This window comes from Lycorma delicatula, chromosome 1, assembly GCF_047948215.1.
Source record: "Lycorma delicatula isolate Av1 chromosome 1, ASM4794821v1, whole genome shotgun sequence".
NCBI lineage: Eukaryota > Metazoa > Arthropoda > Insecta > Hemiptera > Fulgoridae > Lycorma > Lycorma delicatula.
The window spans coordinates 344,303-364,939 of NC_134455.1; the positions used below are offsets into that span (position 1 = coordinate 344,303).

The 20,637-nt window shown below is 29.0% G+C and overlaps 1 protein-coding gene across 2 annotated transcripts in view; it reads left to right on the forward strand.

Annotated features, from left to right (window-relative positions):
* Positions 1-20,637, forward strand: part of LOC142318021 (uncharacterized) — a 29,513-nt gene extending 8,876 nt beyond the window's left edge. Inside the window, exons 2-5 of one of the 2 annotated variants that reach the window (XM_075354553.1) lie at positions 1,189-1,276; positions 13,768-13,863; positions 17,480-17,746; positions 20,544-20,637. In XM_075354553.1, the coding sequence (XP_075210668.1) occupies positions 13,827-13,863; positions 17,480-17,746; positions 20,544-20,548 (309 nt within the window). In that variant the 5' untranslated portion in view covers positions 1,189-1,276; positions 13,768-13,826 and the 3' untranslated portion in view covers positions 20,549-20,637. Of the gene's footprint in view, positions 1-1,188; positions 1,277-13,767; positions 13,864-17,479; positions 17,747-19,075; positions 19,133-20,543 lie in introns of those variants that run through there. The other variant, XM_075354551.1, reaches the window with a different exon arrangement.

Here is a 20,637-nt window from a genome sequence, read left to right on the forward strand (position 1 = left end):
CAGGAATTTCAGTATTGCCTCATTTTACCTTGTAGCAGAAATCCTTTGGGAATACACTGAAGTTTTTTCTATTAATTTATGAAACGCTTATTATATATGTAAGTTTTCAGAATAATTTTGGGCCTAAAACCAATAAATACAGTCAGGATTGTATGTCAGATATCAAAATGCACAACTACAGAAGCGCTTTTGCTGTCTTCAACTGCATCATCTGCCAAACAGTTAAAATAATTGCATATAAAGAAATGTAAAAATTTAATTTTTTTGCATTATCATGTATTAACAGTTCTTCAGTAGTTCAGTAAACTGTATATAACCAGATGATTGTGCATTGTCTAAATGCTTCAGAGAGTAGCATTCTGGAAATTGAAGATTATGAAATAAAGTAAAACGTCAAGGCCAAAACCAAATTTAATAGACTTAATCAGTCCCTTAAATCACTTAATAAATTAAGAACATTATGTTCTTAAATTAAGAACATTCCCATCTCATTACAAGCACATTATATTGTATATTGACAATAGCAGTCGGTGCTACTTTAGATTTTTTTTTTTTTGTATAATTCCTTGCTGTCATGACAACAAACAACATCATTAACATATGATAGCAATAAAATACCCAACATTGTGTGAAAGATTGCAATTTGACTTTATATGAAATTTTCATTTTTTGAACAAGTTGAAGACTGAGAAAGTCTGTTGAAAACACTCATTTTATTTTAGTAGATTAATTCATATACAGATTTTTATATATTTCCTTACTGTTTTAAAGTTTTAACTTTTCACTTTTTAAAGTTGAAAGAATTATAAAAATTAGATGATTGTTATTTAATTCAAGTTTCTTTCAGATATAGATAAGAGAATGTAATTCATAGAAGTAAATTAATAGTAAACATATTTATAAATTTAAAAAAAAAAATTAGGCAAAGTTTTTTATTTTAAATATAACTTCTAAATTTTTAATTATAAAACCTCTAAAGCTATTACTTCAAGCATAGAAATTTTAAAAAGCAAAAATGACATATCAACCATAAATTTTAGTTTATTATTTGTGTTACGTAATTTATCCTAATTTCTTTTATTATTTTAGTTTTAATTTTATTAATTTGAAAATAATGTTAATCTGAAACATTATTGGAGCTGTTTATAGTTATATTAAAAATAATTAAAATTCTCTTGTGATTTTCAGTTGTTTTCAGAGTTTCTCAGAACATGACAATGAATGTCCAGCATGTCTTCCTAATAACAAAAAAATTCTTGATGTTATTAGAGCTCAGGTATGGAGATTTCACTATCTTTCATGTGTTGTATCAAATAATTTAAAATGTAAATAAAAATGGGCTATTCTATTTTAATTCAACAAATGATCAGTGCATGATGATATTTGATATGACAACTACCTGCCTTGTAGTGGCCAAAAGATATTTTTTTATATTTTTAAAAAAATTTTTCTTGAGTAATAGACTATTTTCTAACTTGCAAACAGGTAAAAACAGCCATTTTCATGAACTGTATCATTCTTATTTTACATTGTACAGAGGGTCAAAAAGGTCTTTTTGGAAAGAGTAAAGATGAAACTTCATCTTAGTGTACTCAAAATTCATTTTGTTACATAACCAAATCTTGTAATGTTTACTGAAATTACGTTTACAAATTTTTGTAAACAAGCAAGCAAATTTTGGGCCCAAAATAAATTATGAACAGTTTAGTGAATCACGCCTGTTTTTTACCTTTTAACACTTAGGTACTAGTAGTACTTATAAAAAAAGAAATTGGACTTTTACAGTGTCCTTCATTAAAAAAAATGGCCACCAAATCATACGATTTTGAAAATGTCTCATTTTTGGGGCCCAAAAACATGTGGGACAGGTGGCAAAAATCTGAAATGTTTACAGGAGTAAGTACTTTAAAACCATAAAAAATTATTTTGTTACTCAAAGAGATGGACGATTAATGAAGCCAACAACACTGCTAAAAAATAGTTCCTTTTAACCGTAAAATGTATCCAAAAATACTGATATTATGTATTTTTTTCAGATTATAAAAATTACAACTGAACTCATTAGTATGGAAAAATTGATAATTAATAAATAAATTACAAATAAATAAATAATTTATTAATTATAAATTGATAAATTGTCAATTACAGAATGATTAATAATAATTACAAAATGATAATTCAAATACATTAACAAATTGTTCAATTCACTTTTACCTTATTTTACTCCTGCTAATGAAAGTTATGAATAAATCTTGCACTTTTTGATAACAAACTTTAACATAACTTAGTGCTCCTGCCATTTTTTATATTGAATAGAACTGATAAGTCCTCATTCATCATTAGTGTAACATTGTGTTCTCTTACAGTAGTTGATAGAAAAGCACTGAAGGCGTTAAAATATTTTTCAGTTGAACCCATGGTTGATTATCCCTCAATGATTTCTTCAATGAAATACCAGGACCCTGTGGATGGAAAAAGTGTATTATTCAGTATTCCTCTTCATTTTCATGTATTTTGACTTGAATGTCTTCGCGTAACCACCATTTGCCATAGTATACACAACAGACATAATTTTTATATTTTGGATTTGGTAAGCCTACAAAACAAACAGAAACACTAATGTCCTTGTGTACCAATACTAACGTAAACGTTTCTGATTTAGAGGTCATCCAGACTTTCAGAATACATTTCTGACTTGGAACATAACTTGAAAGATTCTTCTTTCTGGGACTCTTTCAATTACCTGTTTACAAGAACTGAAGTATTCTTCAGTCTCTTGAACATCTTTATTAGAGCAGAAAATAAACATTATACTTTTAATATTGTCTTTGCAATAACTGTAGATTTCAGAAGGTATAAAAATTTGATTATTGACTGTTATTTAAAGGCTTGCTGTAGTCACAGTCCTTTTTACAGTTCCACCAATACCATCACACGGTCCTTTTCCATGGTATGAGGAAAAAAAATGTCATTCAGTGGCGATTTCAATATCATCTTGGTTACAAAAATTTATGAAATTGTTTTTGTTTTTATACTGGGCTGAGGAGTCGTCATAAAAATATTGTTTAATGTGTAGCAACAGTGTTTTTACTTAATTTATAACTTGCTTTTGGAAGCAGAAGAAGAACACTGTAGTATTACTCGTAAACCCCATTGAGTAATAAAATAAATTTTAAGTGATTTTAAAGTACATAAAAAGTACTTACTGCTGTAAAAATTTCAGATTTTTGCCATCTGTCCCACATGTGGTTTTTGGGCCCCATAAATGAGACATTTTCAAAATCTTATTTGGTGGGCATTTTTTTTTAATGGACACTCAGTAACAGTCCAATTTTTTTTTATACGTATTACTAGTACCTGAGAGTTAAAAGGTAAAAATCAGGCCTGTTACCCTAAGCCCTTCATTATTTATTTTGGCACAAAATTTGAAAAAAAACAATTTTTAACATAACTTTAAAGAAAATGAATTTTGAGTACACTAAGATGAAGTTTTATCTTTACTCTTTCCAAAAAGCCCTTTTTGACCCTCTGTATAATGTAAAGTAAGAATGCTATACAGCTCATGGAAAAAGTGATGAAAATGGTTGTATTTACGTGTTGGTGAGTAAGAAAATAATCTATTGCTGAAGAAAAAAATTTTTTATATATAGAAAAAATATTTTTTGGCCACTGCAAGGTGGGTAGTTATCATATACCAAATATCTCAAAATCAAAAATAGTGATGCAATAAAACTTTTGAAAATTTGTTGAATTAAAATAGAATACCCCTGTTCAGATTCATTTTTTCTTTGTCCTCTTGCTTAAATGTAAACATCTCCTGTCATCTTTCTTCTTATTTGTTAATGAGCCAGCTGGTTTTAATTATTCTTAGATTTATTAATGTATGAATCTTTACTCTCCTTTAAAATGTTGAAGAAATAATATAAAAATGTATCTGTATTAGTCAGAAAGTTTAATATTTTATAAATGTGTAATTAATGTAAATATAAAAAATAATGTACAACAATAGTTACAATAGTTTCATACTTTTAGTTAAGTTCACATTTTTAAATATATATTAAATATGCTGTCTACCTAGAACAGATGTAGAACTAAGTAATGTTATTTCGTCAACATTTTATAGGAAAGTAAAGATTCATACATTAATAATTCTAACAATGATTAAGACCAGTTGGTTCATTAACAAATAAGAAGAAAGAAGATGACAGGAGATGTTTACATTTAAGCAACAGGACAAAGAAAACAAATGAATCTGAACATACTGCCCATAAAAAAAGAAGTTCTTTTTTCTTATAATAACATGAGAATATCAATATAATATAAAGTATATATATCTTATACTAACACAAATATGAATTATATCATTAATATGATTCAGTAGTACAAGATAAGTCAAGTATATTTATTTTATATTTTTTTATCAATATAATGTATAACAGTGATCACAAATCAATGGCATTGTGTAAAAGTAGTAATGCAAAAAGAATAATATAATAAGAATGATAATTCTAATGTTCATAGTTTCATTAATTTTGATATGATAATCATAAATATGTAACAATAATAAGCATAATCATAATGCTCAAAATATTAATAACTTGTAACAATATACGTAAATATATATTCTTGGAAACTTGTACCTATAATCTTATAGTGACTAGGATTTCTTTAAATATGTTGTTTGTGACACAAGAGAAGATGTATCCAACGGTCTGAATTGGCTAGAAAGTGTAAATAAGATGACTTATTGCAAATCTAGCGACTTATTGCATTTAACTTGTATCTATTATTCTGTAGCAACTAGGATTTCTTTAAATATGTTGTTCATGACGCAGGAGAAAGATGTGTCCAATGGTTTAAATAACCATGGTGCTATTGGTTAGAAACTGTAAATAATGATGACTTATTACACAGTCAGTGATTTATTGCATCTAATATAATATCTTTGGTGTGTGTGTTTTTTTCATTTTGTATGTGTTCTTCGTGTTGTCTGTAGTTGTTCTTTGTGCCTGTGTGGTGTGTATGCACATGTAATGTAGTATTAAAATTAGTCTGTAGAGTAGAGTGTTAGAAAAGCGTATGATTAAGATATAAATATACAGAATATTACATTATAATAACAATATATAACATTTGAAAGCATATTAATAAAATACAGTAAATAAATTACAGTGATAAAGTATAGCATCAGTTAGAAAAAATATATTATTTTAACAACATTTTCAATTAGTAACATGTGAAAAATTTTTTTATTTTATCTGTGTATTTTTTTAATTTTATTTAAATATTTTATATTTTTAAATATCAGACATTGTGAGCAAACACAACTTATGCACAGGTCTTCGGAGCTGATCATTAGCAGTCTTTAAATTGACGACTTGAACTAATTGGTCAGGACCGGATAAACTTTAGTGATAACTCCGAATTTTCATTGCATTTGTGAACAGTTCTACTTCGAGATTAATACTAAGTTTCCAGTAGACAGATTACACAAAGGAAAATGCCATTTATTTCTCTGCTGGAGATAATGAAGATAGTTCTTAGACCATCGTTTCTAGATTGATTGGACAAACTTTTGGAGTAAATGCCAACGACCTAGGCAGTTAATTTCAGTTTCTTTGTAATCTGGTTCAGGTAAAGACATAAGTGGACAACCAACAAGAAAATGTCCAGGCGATAGTAATTCTGGGTCCCTATGATTTGTAGAAACAGTAAAAATGGGACAAGAATTAAGACAGGTTTTAACTTGTGTTAAAACCATATACAATTCTTCAAAGTTCAAGATTGTTGTCCTGCTACACGACATAGATAATATTTTACACTTTTAATTGCGCTGTCCCATAAGCCACCAAAATGGAGCGAATAAGGTGGAATAAATGACCATGAAATGTGGCTGAAAAGGCTTGAATGTATGATTTTAGATTTTCCTTATTCAAATAAGTCATACAAAATATTCTTGGCAGAATAAAAGTTGAAACCATTATCTGAAAATATTTGGATAGGAATACTTCATGAAATAAATCTCTTGAATGACTGTGCAGTCCAGTCCAAGACTAATCCTAAATGAATTGCCTTGGAACTGAGGCATATAAAAAGTGCAATATAAGATTTACTTAAGTCTTTGGACCTCTGTCCGCCATGATGAATTGTAAGCGGACCTCTGTAGTTGCACAGACAGAATGGACGAGGAATGAAAGGTGGTAACTGACCTAGTTGTTGCATTTGAGTTTTTGCGTTAAAATGAAAACAATTCAAACATTTATTAATGATCAATGAAATGCTTGTTTTAGCATTTAAGATCCAGTATATCTGGCGTAATGAATGATGTGTCAATTGTATACTAGAATCCAAAAGACGTAAATGCTCAGCAGTAATAATTAATTTAGTTATATTTGCCTTTGAGTGTAGGATAATAGGATGTTTAGCTTGATAATATATAAAGAATGCTGTAATCTAACTTCCATAATAGTTCATAATAATCCTAAGTCACCCAGAAGTGGGTCAAGTGAAATGATTTCACTTTGGTTAGAAATAATTTGATTGTTCTTAAGTTTATTTAATTCATCACTAAAATGTATGTGTTGAGACTGTTTTATGAAAAAGGTAAGGGTCTGATTTAATTCCCTTGTAGTTAAATGACCAGCGATTTGTTTGGACCAATTTAATTTAAGATTGTGCATAAATCGGAAACAAAAACTAAATGTATGAATTAAAACTAAAACAGTATGTACTAAAGATATAAACGTACGTTTTTCTATGAGTCATTCTGGATCTTTACTATAATTATTAAAGTTAATATGAGTGTTTAGCCAATGAGAAGAAAATTGTAAGAGCCAAGGAGGACCACGCCACCAAAGTCACATATTAATTAATGTAATTGGATTACAATCCTTAGACAATACGTTAGTTGGATTTTCCATAGACTTAATATAGTACCATTTAGCATTTTTGGTATTTCTTTGAATTTCAGAAATGCTATTACTTATAAATACCTTCCAATCAGACAGATTTCCATGAATCCAGGACAATTCCATTGTTGATTCTGAATACAAATGTATTTCATCAATATGCATATTCAGAACATTTATTACCTTTACTAATAAATGTGAGAGGAGTAAACAACCAGATAAATTAAGCCTTGGTAGTGATATTTGCTTTAAAGAAGCAAGTCTTGATTTGGAACAAAGTAAATTACATGAAATTGTTTAATTAGAAAATAAGGTTCGAATGTAGATACAACACCTGTAACCCTTTATGGAGGTCCAAAAATCTATGTATTTGGGTTGAGTTAACCTCAGTTCCATGTTGAATTTAATTGGACAACTTATCTTAGGGCCAATAAGACTTAATGGGTCAAATACTCCTACAATAATAGAGAGAATAATTCTTTTAGTATTAATAGACTGAGTAATTTGAAATGATGATGTGTTTGTAGAATTGTTTCATAAAATTCCTAAGGTACGTAACTCATGTTCCTGGGCAATAGAACAAGAAAACAATATTACAATTATTAGAAAACCATTGATGAAATGGAAAACCATAACATTGGAGTAGATTAAAAACATCAACCTTTAGTTGGATAGCTTCATCTACGGTCAGAACCTGAAAAAAAAATCATCAGCATAAAAATCATTTCTAATAGCATTGCATGCTAATGGGAAATCTCTTTGGATTTCATTTAAAAATTAGGCATGTAGTGGCTAAGTATGGAGTAGAAGCGGTTCCATATGTTATAGTTCTAAGTGCAAAATGTTGTAGTTGTTGATCTGGAGATTCGCACCACAAAATGCGTTGTAAATTAGTGTCGTAAGGTTTAACAATACATTTAACAATGTAGGTTAAACAATGTGGTTTAACAATACATTTGACAATACATTTTCACAATGTCAGATGTAATGACGTAGTTATGGATTCCAAATCCAAGTATTATTGAGAATAAATCTTGTTGGACAACAGGCCCAACTAATAGTGATATTATTATTAAGAGATAAGCCATCAAAGAAAACTCGCATTTTAGTAATCAGACTTGTGAACTTAAATATTGGGTGGGGTGAGGTAAGTAATATATATCTGATTCATTAGTTAATAAATCATCAGAATTAAGTAATGACATATGACCTAATCTTAGGTATTCGTGCATAAAGGCGGAATATTCCCTTTTAAAATTAGAAATGTTGCATAATATTTGTTCCAGATAAGAACCTATTTTTAGCGTTAATGAAAGAATTACCTACCCAGATTTTATCGGATTTATGTGGTAATGAGACGATAAATCTGCCTAGATTGTTCTTAGTGGTATTAAGTTGGAAGTGTGTCATATATAGACATTTCATTAACTGAAATGGTGAAACATCAGAATCAGTTTCATGAATTTTCCAAAAATGTTCCAAGTATAGTTGAATGATATAAGTTATTGTTGCTTGTAAAAAGAGATGTAACAGTATTATTATGTTTAAATTTAGTTGGAAGACAACTGCTAAAAATATGTCCTACCTCTTGAATAATAGGATACCTTGGATCTTGAATAAATTTACGAGGTAATATAAGATCTAAATAAAATTGGGCTCTGATTAAAATATCAATATTATTTGATATGTTAAATTTAGGATCTGCAAAGAATAGATTTTGAGATAGATTAAAATGATCAGTTTCAAATGTATGTAATGGAAGGTTATTAGTTCCGACCTTGAATGAAAAGTTTTTGTATTGTGAATGCAATGTAAGTAGTACAATATAATCAGATTTGGCTAATTCATTATTTATGCCTGAAATAATCAAATTTTCTTTATTGAGTTGATTTAATCAATTTTATCAGTATGAAAGAGTTTGTTGTGTCTGTTGACACAAATGACATGAGTTATTTGAGTAACATTGATTGTTACTATGACCTTTGTGAAAACATGAGAAAACACTTATGTTCTAAAAAGTCTCTTTGTTCATCATTGCATAAGTTTAAAAATTCTTTGCATTTTTGTAATTGATTGAAATTGCAAAACAAACAATGTTTAAAATTAGATCTAGAATAATAAATAACGTTATGTTGTTTATGAATCTTGTTAACGTTTGAAGTAGGATGTTTGCGATGAAATTTAAATGCATTGTTGTAATGTTATCCTTTAACATTTCCAATACTGAATTGTGAGTTTATAGTACTTAAACTAAGATTTTCCAGCATGTGTCATCTGGCCTCAAGAAATTCTAGAAACTCTTGAAAGTTTGGACAGCCCTTATTTGATAATATTTCCTTCCATAACCTGACAGTATTATAATCTAGTCTTGTTAGAAATTGAATTACAATGAATTCGAATATGTTAACTGGAAGTTGCAGTGCTTCAATTGAATTGAAAAGTGAAGAAATGCCATTAATGAATTTAAATAGAAGATCTGATGATTCTCTTTTTTAAAAAAATATTTTTAAAATAAATATGCATTAAAATATACAATCATAAATTTCTAATCAAATAGTTCTATTAATGGCTAAGGCTTTGTCTCTTAGTGATGGATGTAAATAATGTAATTTTTAATATTTGTTAAATCTTTTCAAGTGTGGATTAAATCATTAAATATATTAATAAAGTGAGGCCATTCAAGAATGTCACCTTCAAACAATGGTAAATTGATTATAATTTGCAATTGTAATTGTTTAAAAGCTGTGTCTACAGAATGTTCTTGATTATTTACTCTATGACGACTATTTATCTGCGAGTAATCCAATTCTTGTAATGGAGGCCTTAATTGATTTTCTTTGTCATAATAATTTTGTTCTTTATCCATAATAATTGCAATAACTAATATGGCCAAAAAACAAAGTAAAACTAAATTACACAAATAGTATTATATAGATAATGATAGTAACGTAAATTATGAACCCAGATTCAATGTAGTGAAGAAACGCCAAAATAATATTTTCGTTCATTCATAATTTTATTATTGAAGATCACCAATGAAAATTGAATTTCCCAAACTGCAATGTATTTACATATATAACAATATTAGAACTTCACATATAGCGATATTTCACATAATAATTTAATTATCCGATCTTATCCATATTTTTTAATGATCCGGTCTGGAGGACCAAAACTAATGTACCCCAACTCCTGTCATCTTCTTTCTTCTTATTTGTTAATGAACTAGCTGGTCTTAATTATTGTTAAATTATTAATGTATGTAATTGTTATATATTATATAATGTAATTATTGTATATATATTTAAAAATGTGAACTTAACTGAAGCTATTGTAACTATTGTAACATAATGTAATGATTAATTCAGTATAAATTTAAAGTAAATAAAGGAAGTGCTTAACAATAATTGGTTGTCTGGCAATTACTTAATGTATACAGTTTACACAACCGACAAATTACTCCACAGCTGAATTGTTGTACACCCCAAATACAAACTAATTAAAATAGTTAATCAAATCAACAAGAAACATACTTAATTATTATCTATTAAGAATTAAGAAACCTCCATGAACAGTACAAATATTTTACTTACTAAATATTTATTTGAAATTCTCTCCATCTGTGATTAGAACAGGTTTTATTTAATGATTTTATTGTTATTGTATAAGATATTTTAATTTGTTGTAATGTGATGATGTGTTATGTTGTAAACTTGTAGAAGAATATTGTTATACTTAATATATATATAATATATATATATATATATATATATATATATATCTTATAATAATGTACATTTGTATGTGCTATATTTTTTTATTTAATTTGTTTTTCCCCCATTTGATAAATGTTTAGGTTTTATATATTTGGGTCACTTTTTGTTTTAGTGGTTCCTTTCTTTTAATATTTTATAGAACTACTTCTTTTTAATAGGTTTTATTTAATAAACATATTTTTCTTTATGTGCAATGTCCATTATTGAATGTTGGCAATCATTTGAGCAATTTCAACCTTGTCTACAGCTGATGGGAGTGAAGATCTGGTTGATCCAATGCTTCAGATTCTTCAGTCATGAAATTCTGGTCTTGGATTTCAACTTTCCGTGAAATACGAGGTGCAGAAACCAGCACTTCTCTGGATGTGTCTCACTTTATGTGCATACTCCAGGTTTTTCCTCTTAATAATCTTAAATGCTAGTACATTCTCATAGTGAATCTTGTATCTTCACCTAATCATTGCCAGTAATTGATAGACCACATCTTAAAGGCATCATTTTTGTTTAATTATGCTTCTGATTAAATCCAAAATTTGACCCTCCAGCAGCACAGAGACGATACACAGCACTTAATCTTTCTCTTCCTACATTTAAGTATAGCTGCATAGGACATTTTTTATTCACAGAAAAGCAGATCTGGCTTTTTCTTTATTCTTGGAAGTGTGACAATCTTCATTCAAGCAGCATCCTAATTGTTTAAAACTTGATACCTATCCAAGAGAAATTTTACTGATAAAAAGCCATCACGAATTTTATGTCTGCTTACTACTGTATATTTTGTCTTCCTTATGTACAGTTGTAATCAATAGCAGCCATTAACAACTTTCACTCTATTTAATGAACTATCATCCTAAACAGTTTGGCAGAAGTCAATAAATATATTTTATAACAACAAAATAATCTAAAACAAAAATAATTTTGAAATTGAACTTTATATATCACAAAAAACGGATAATTGCTAATCTTAAATTTTAGAGTTCACCACCAAATTACAGACTTAAGAATTATTTGTAATTTTCAAATTATAAAGCTTTAATTTGTTCCAAACTTCAGAATTGAGAAAAAAAGTTTAATTTTCTTCAATTTTGGTTGAAAATATCTTGAATATTAGAGTGATATCAGGCTATTGCCTAATCATCTGTTTTTCATTTTTCCAATTCAATCCAATGCTAAGTGATTATGACAGTAGAACAAAAAAAAATTAAATATCCTCAAAATGTTTATGCTGAATGCATTTTTCATTTAAAAAATTTTCTGCTTAAGTAATATGGAATAACCAGAAGAATAACTTTACAAAATAAAAACCTATTCATCTAAATAAGATTTATTTGATGAAGAGTAAGGCAATGAAGTTGAGGTTCAAATATATCCATACAATATATGTAGTACATGTATTACATCCATACAATATATCCACGTAATACATACTTCACTATTACAAACACATTTACAATAATATTGTGAACGTATATTTACATATAAATATACAACTGATGGGGCAACTACAATCTTTGGTACTGTGATTAGCAAACATTTTACAGTACTGTTTTCTTATCACTTATTGCATTTATTAAAATAACCTTGTATCATGACAACATAACATGTAATGTAAGATACAGACAACACATTATCGATCTAATTTTTTGAATACTGCGTCAAGAAAACTGAGTATTTTAACCTTTTAATTATTTCTTATGATAGAATATTATTAAATATTGTATGATATAACATTCACATTGACAATGTTAATATTAATATTAATGCTGTAGATTGTATAACTTCAGTTAGTATGACTTATCCCACTCTTCACACATGTTACTTTAAACTAATATCTGGAGATAGGATAGTTTGAATGGAATTTTACTGTTTTTTGTAGAAATTGCTCAAGTGAGTCTTTTTTTTAAAAGTAATTTCTCATTTAATCATTTAAGGTAGAAACCCCTCAAGTGAGATTAAGCTTTTCTTAATAGAGTAAAATGTAGCATATAAGTGTGATGCGACCTTACCTTTTGATAGATAAATTTGAATTTCAGTTATGAATAGATTTAAAAGACAGATCAGTTGATCAATGTATAAGACCATGATGATGTAGGAGTTGAAGGCTTGAAGTGTTTTATTACCTAATGGAAGTAGCTATAAAATGCTCTTGAAATTATGGTATTGCATATGAAACATTCAGTAATTCAGTATGAAAGTAAATCAAACCCAGATGACAGCGTATGACCATCACCAGTTGCTGATTACCTGGTAATATTAAGAAATGGAAGATTTAAAATAAGTCATGATACTACTGTCTTTAAAGATTACTTAACATTAGTTAACTCTTCTAGATATTGCAGATCCTTGACATAATTTTAATGTCTTTTATATTAGAGCACTAAAAAAAGTGAAGTTAAAAAAAAATTATTTTGTTAATATAAAAAATTACTAAATTCACAAGATATTTCACAAAGATTTTCACTAATTTCACAAGATACTTAGAATAAAAAGTATCTTTGTTAACAACAGATTTTTTAAAAAGTCTTCCGTAAGGATGAATTGCTACATCACCTTCATTTGTAACATAATTATGTATTAGCTATCTGTGTTATTTGTCTATTTAACATATTTGATAATAACGTAACTACTTAGTTTACTTTCTTGCATGCAGTTGTCAAAAATTGGCCAAATCCTCAAGCGTCATGTATAAGATTCATTTTAAAATCCCCCTTCTCCATCACAGATCATGCAAGCTTTAAATAAGCTTGCCTCGTCCTTAACTCCATGTTTATACAATAGCATTTCATCTGTTTGAGCAGAAGATCTTTCTGAACCATTTTTCAGTAAAAATTATATTTTTTTCCTAAAAGCACATAAAAACATGATCTATAATAAGAAAGCCCTCTCAGTGTAAGTAAAAGTGAATTATTCACTTTTTTATGGATTAGCTGTATACCTTTCATTTTGCATTCCTTTTTCTGTTTCCTAAATAAATACTAATTAATTATTTTTCGTGTTTATAATCACATTTCTAATGCATTTTATAATGGTCACCAATTTTATACGTGTTAATTTTTAATTTTTCAAATCAATTTTTTTTTCAGGATCAAAATCATTTTCTTCAAAACCTGATACTGTGCAAGCATTGAAAAAACCAACCAATATGTCACAATCAGTTGATATAAAAATTCAGAACCCAGGTAATATTACTTTGTAGAATTTTTCATCAGTTGTATAACTTTTTTTTCAGCTTAAATTGGCAAATATTTTATTTCATTCTTAATATAATTTCATACATTTATATAATTTTAAAAATTCATATTTAATTTTCAAACATTTGTTTAAAATATCTAAACTTAAACTTAGAAAATGCGTTCATTTAATTTTTAGGACAATTTTTTTTACATTGTGTTCTATGCATCCAATTTTAAATGTATAGTACCAAAGTCAACTTGTCTATACACACAAGAAAAATTTCATAATTTGGATTGTAGTTAATTTAATATTTATGATGTTTATATAATTTATTGAAACTGAGATTTCACAGTAGATACTATTTACTATATTGTTTCCTGATTTGAGGTTTTTAATGTTAATTATGCTTGTAATCATTTGATCTTTTTTTTTTAATGTTTTTCTAAGGAATTTTTCTTAGTTAAAAGTAACATCAGGCAGTCAATTTTTTTTTTGCAAGGGCAATTTCAACAAGATCCTTTTTCAGTAAAAATTTAATGTGAAATTACATTATATTGTTTTAATTAGACAATTGAATTCTGAATTACGTTAAAATTTGTTTAGACAATTTATCTTTGTATTGAAACCAAGCATATATTTTCTTCTTTGACAGTGTACATCCGTGCATTTATGTTTATTGTATACATTGGCATATGTTGATATAAAGACCTGTTTAATTGACACTGAATATCAAATGAGTTGAGTATTTACCTGGTCGTATTGCTTCAGCTAATATGTTAGGATGATCTTTGTTGGATGAACTACCTATACTTGCACATTTATTTATTGTTTTTCTATTAAATAATCTGACAGTCTTCTTAACCATTCAGACTTCCTTTACTGTACAAGAGACTTTTATTTTGCAGTTTTCATGTGGCTGTTTCAGTGAAGTTAATACACAGAATGAGTTGTAGTGTGTGTGAAAATGCCATGTCTGAATGAAGTAGACCTCTTATGACTCCATAACGTATTCCCACAATCCTTCCCTTGCTTGAAACATTTTTGCAGTGCTCTTTTAGAACGGCTACCAGCTGTGCTCTCATATCTGTCGTTATGTACTTCCAGTTTTTAAATCAGGAAACATTCAGCAGCTTCTTCAGCCTAAGGAAACAACAAACTATCATAAGCAGTTATTTCTGTTGAATAAGGAGACAGGTAAACCTGAGGAATTCTGTCTCTGACAAGAAATCCTGGGTTAGACGTGACAAATGTGAGTTTGTTATCAAGGTGCAACTATCACTTGCATTGTATTCCCGCAGGTCTGGCCTTTTTTCCTGATTTGCAACACAATGATGACAGAATCTCCAGACAGTACTGTTTGTTGACAGTGTGGATGGATATACATGATACACAGCTGTACAATAGTCAAAAAAAAAACCAGCATTGTTTTCATTTTGCTCCTCACCTAACTTAATTTCTTTAGTCTTGGGAGATGATTGTGTCTTCCACTGTGACAACTGAACTTTTATTTCTGGGTTGTGCCCATACACCCAATATTCATCACCAGTTATGGTCATAAGAAAGTTGGTATTACTGTTGGACTTTACAACATCCTGTGCAGTATAAAAATGTATATCTTCCTATTCAAATGAAAGCACTTTTGTGACAGATTTTGCAACCACTCTGTGCATATCTAAATCATCTGTTAAATTTTTGTGTTGTACCATTACTAATTCAATGTCATTTGCAATTTCGTGGATAGTAAGCTAACTATTTTCCATTATCAAATTCTGCATGTTATTAATGAGGTTTGGATTTTGGCTTGTTGACTGTCTACTTGTACTAGTTACTCTCAGCTGAATTTTTGGTATTTTGAAAACTGTAATACCACTCTTTAATCTTTGTACAGCTTCATTTCCAAAACCCTGTTTAATCTTACAAATTGTTTTGCCTTGGCAAGACAAGTCATGTATAAAATAAAAATGTAAACGCCTACTACACAAATACACAATAGCTGCTGAACAACAGAAACCATGTACAAAAACTAATTGTACACAAGTTTTACTACTCATACTCATACCACTTATAATATTGAAATACTTTTCCAGGAAAAAAAAATGTGGCTGGATTCTTTTTGAAGACTTAGTGTATGTAATGTTTTTGTTTAACCTCCAATGGGCTATAAAAAAAAAGATACATTGACATAAAATGATTTTATTACTAAAAGTTGAGTAGTATGTAACTTTTTCTTCTATATAATCACCAAAACAGTTGACGCATTTGTCGTATCATGACACCAGCTTTCCGATGCCCTCTTCAAAGAAGTTTGCGATCAGTGAGGTAAGGTCACTTACCGGTAAGGTAAGGTCACTGAGGCTTGACAGCCTCCTGAAGTAGTTCGTTGGTGAAGAAGTGTTGTCCACCCACCCATGCCTTCAATTCTCAAAAGAGGTGAAAATCACTAGGTGCTAGGTCTGGATTATACGTTGGATGGTTGAAAACATCCCACTTGAATTGTTTGAGAAGATGTTGTATCATGTTGGCACAGTACGATCATGAATTCTCATGGATCAAAACCATGCCGGACAAGAGCATGCCTCCTCGTTTGTTCTGGATCGATCTGCAAAGGTGAGATAAAGATTCACAATAACTTCCTTTGTTATGTTGTCCTCTGCTCTATAAAGTTCACCAACAAGACACATTTATTGTTCCAAAAAACTACAGCCATTGTTTTCCTGTTGCTCAGTGTCTGTTTGAAAGTTTTTGGCTTGTTTGGAGAAGTTTGCATCCACTGCTCAGACTGTTCTTTGGTTTTGTGGATTGTGATACTGGATCCAAGTTTCATTGCTGGTAGTGATAGACTTTAAAAACACCCTCCTCCTCATTATTGTAACATGAGAAACTTTAAGGCTGATGACATTCACTGCATTATGATCGTCACTCAAATTTTTGGGACCCAACATGCACACAGTTTCTGGTATCTTAGGTCTTTAGTCACAATTGTGTACAGAGAAGACCTTGGAATCTCTGGGAATTTTGCAGAAAATTGACTTATCGTAAACCTCCGTTTGTTACGGACAAAATCATCAACACGCTCAACCAGGCAAACAGTAGCAACAGACTTGGGTCCTTGCCCACCTTCATCATGGATGTACATTAGCCCTTCTTTAAATTCCTTACACCATTTCCGTACACTACCATTACTCCAAGTGTTTTCACCATATACTAGGCTCATTCTGCAGTAGATTTCATCAGTGCTACATCCTTCTGCTTGCAGAAAACATATTACACTTCACAGTTCACAGTTGGCGGGAACATCGATTGAAACAACTGTGTTCAATTGCTTGTATCTCGGCCCAGACTAATGCATTGGAGCTGGCAATGGCAGTGGTTGTGGTGGGGGCCGGTGAAATCACACATCGTGCAGACCTGGCTCCCGCCTATCTCTTGTTTACTTAGATACACAATTATAGGTTGAAAAAACAGCCCTTATATAATATAAATAAATAATGTTCTCCCTCTCTCTCTCTCTCTCTGTGTGTGTGTGTGTGTGTGTGTGTGTATGTGTGTGTGCGCGCGAGCGCGCATATGTGAAAATCCTGATAGATTTTTATTATTGACTAAGGTTTTAACTTTTTGCAGAGAGACCTAAAGAACTTGGAAAACAAAAATTATCATTAGAAAGATATAGTTCTATGTTAGAAGCAAACTTAACTCGAGATCAACATACTGCCTTAACGCCAAGCACTGATTCTCCAGAAATACCTTTAATGACTGTTATCTCAAATAAACAGAATACAACATTATCATTGCCTGGAAAGAATCCATTTGAGGATGATGAAGATTACTCATCAGGTACTCCGTTTGATGATGATGATGATTATGATAAAAATTTAAATCCATTTTCAAGTAAGTTAAATGTTATTGTTGACATGTATGTTATATGTACATTTGTATTATATTAAAAGATGGTTCACTATTAATGTAAATTGCCTGTTCAAGGAAATTTCCAAACTTTCAATATGAAAGATTTAATAAATAGTAATTAAATTGATTAAACAGAAAAGTTTGGCAGCTGCATATATGTTAGACTAGAAATGTAAATGGCAGTTTTCATCAATTTGTGATTTAGTTCCTAATATAAAGTTATGACTTGTGATTTTTCTCTTATCAAAGCGGAGAAAACTGAACAAATTCATTATTATATGCACAGTGAATTATGAAAAATAAATGTTTTAAGGTTACACCAATTTGTAAATTGCTAACCTTATTCTTCTTTTTCCTCATATTTATTGTTTGCAGACCTATTTTAGATGAATGGCTGTTTCTTTTTATGTCATAACTAGTATCAACTTGCACATAAAACTTGGTATGAAAATTATATTTATTTCATTTCATTTTGTATACTATACAGAACACTCTGTATATCATTAGATGTTATATAAGTTACTAAAGTTGAACATGAATGTGAATAAGTCAGATAATGGCCATTATCTGGAAAAAAAAAACATTGCCAGTATACATTATATATGTTAAAAATCACAAAACTATTTCTCACAATTTTGAGTGGCGTAAAAGTCATTACCACCCTTACAATTTGAAAACCATTTTAAAACTATTATTGGTTTATATCACTAGTTTTTCTATGACAGTTTGGGTTGAAATAACCTACTAAGGAGGGCTGGGACTGTTGTTTTTTGAAGAAACGGTTACAAAAGGGATCTTAACTAAAGGATAGAAATAACCTAGAAGTTTGTCATATGCTATTTCGTTTCTAAAAATTAATTTAATCATTTATATTTCCACCTTGATGACGCTGGGCCAGACTGTGGTACCTCAGGCTGTTAGTGTATTAATGAAGAAGTCTGACATCAGAGTTATAAGACAATGGATTTTCATAGATGTATTACCAAAATTACCATTCCTTTTAGGGTTATTGAAAGATACGATGTATGCCGTTAAACCAAAGATGCTTGAGAAATTAAACAAAAATATTACCTATTTGCTTCAGTATGTCTTCTAAAGCAGCTACTCTTGCTTTCAAAGAAAACTTCTTGTTTCAGTATTCTATGCATCTGTACAGACATAAACATTTTTGAGCTCAAATGTTCAGCAAGGTTAGTTGTGCATTAGTTTTAGTCGATGAACTGTGATTTTTGTGCCATTCTGTATTCTTTTAGTATTATAAGCTTTATTAATTAGAAAAGAGTCAAAAATTGTTTTATAAATTTTTTTCAGTTAATTTTTAATTCAGCATTATTAGTGTTGAAAAATATTTTGACGTTTATGAACAAGCTCTACAAATGGCCATCAGTCTCCCCATAGACTTGATTAATGACTACTCAGTGAAAGACTATTAATAAAGACTAAATCAAAAAGTATTGTACAATAATTAGCAATATCTAGTGCCGTTTTTTATTTAAACGTGCCTGTACAAAATTGAGTAATCGCTTTATTCCAGTTTACAGTTATATCTGTATGTAACATTTAAGTGATTCATAATGTTACTTGTATTGACGGAAAAAATATTATAATCAGATACAGAATTCAATAAATGCACATTTTTGTTTTCTTTTTATATATTTATTTATTTAATTGTTAAGATTAAATTTGACTATATTAACAATAATGTTTAAATATCAAAATGTTTTGTAGGTTATAATTAAAAATCAAGACTGAATGTGGATTAAAAAACAACTTTCCACCATTGAATTCTGTTTCATACATTATTTAAATTGGATTTATTGATATTGATAATCAGTAAAATAGAGTGCGTACTATGTTGAATTGTATAAAAGTGTGTGTGTGTGTGCACATGCATGTTTTTATATATGTATTTATATAATCAAATAAGTAATTACCATGTTGACCACTGTGTTGATAAAATTTAATATTATATGAAATAATAATATGCTTATTATAAAACACAGTAATTAGATGAGATTTAATCATTTAGAAATTAATATAGTAAGTTTAACTAGTCTAATTACTGTGTTTTGGTGTTTCATATTTCGCATAATATATATATATATATATATATATATATGTTTTATAATGTATATAAAAGCCTTTCCTTAACGAAGTTTCTTTTTTAAAAACCAAGTTTTTATTTTATTTACATATAAAATTTATAAATGTAGATATTCTTTGTGTAATATTATTTTGGATATACCTTCCCAACATAAATTTAATAAACAATGTTATGTGTACATGCTAACAGTGAGTTCAAGAATGAAACTTTTCATTACATTGTCATTGTGATGAAGTGAGTGCAACACTGAATAAAAATTACACAAAAGACAAAGCCTTCAACATAATAACATTTCTTAGAATTACTGCATTTCCAGGAATACATTCCAGTAATAATGCTTACATGTGCTAAGTAATATATTCTAACTATAATGTAATATAATATTCTACTATAGAAGAATATTTTATTCCACTATAGAGAATATTCTCTATGTTATAATTATAATCATACACTAATCTGTTGTTGCAAATTATCAATTTGCAATGTGCTGTAAGGGCTTCAATTAATCTTGTTTAGATTTAGGAATTCTGACTGACTGAGATACAGTTGTAATGTTTAAATAAGTGGTATCCACTACATTTTTAAAAAGATTTAAAACTGAGCCCTGCAGTTTCGCAATGAAAATAGAAATCTTTTATTTATTGAGCTAAATTTTGATGTTTTTTTTCATTCCAGGTTGATTTTATTCATCATTCAATAAAGAAGAAACCTGGTTTTCAATTTCAATTCATATCAACTAGATAATTTATTTTATATAGTATATATGCAG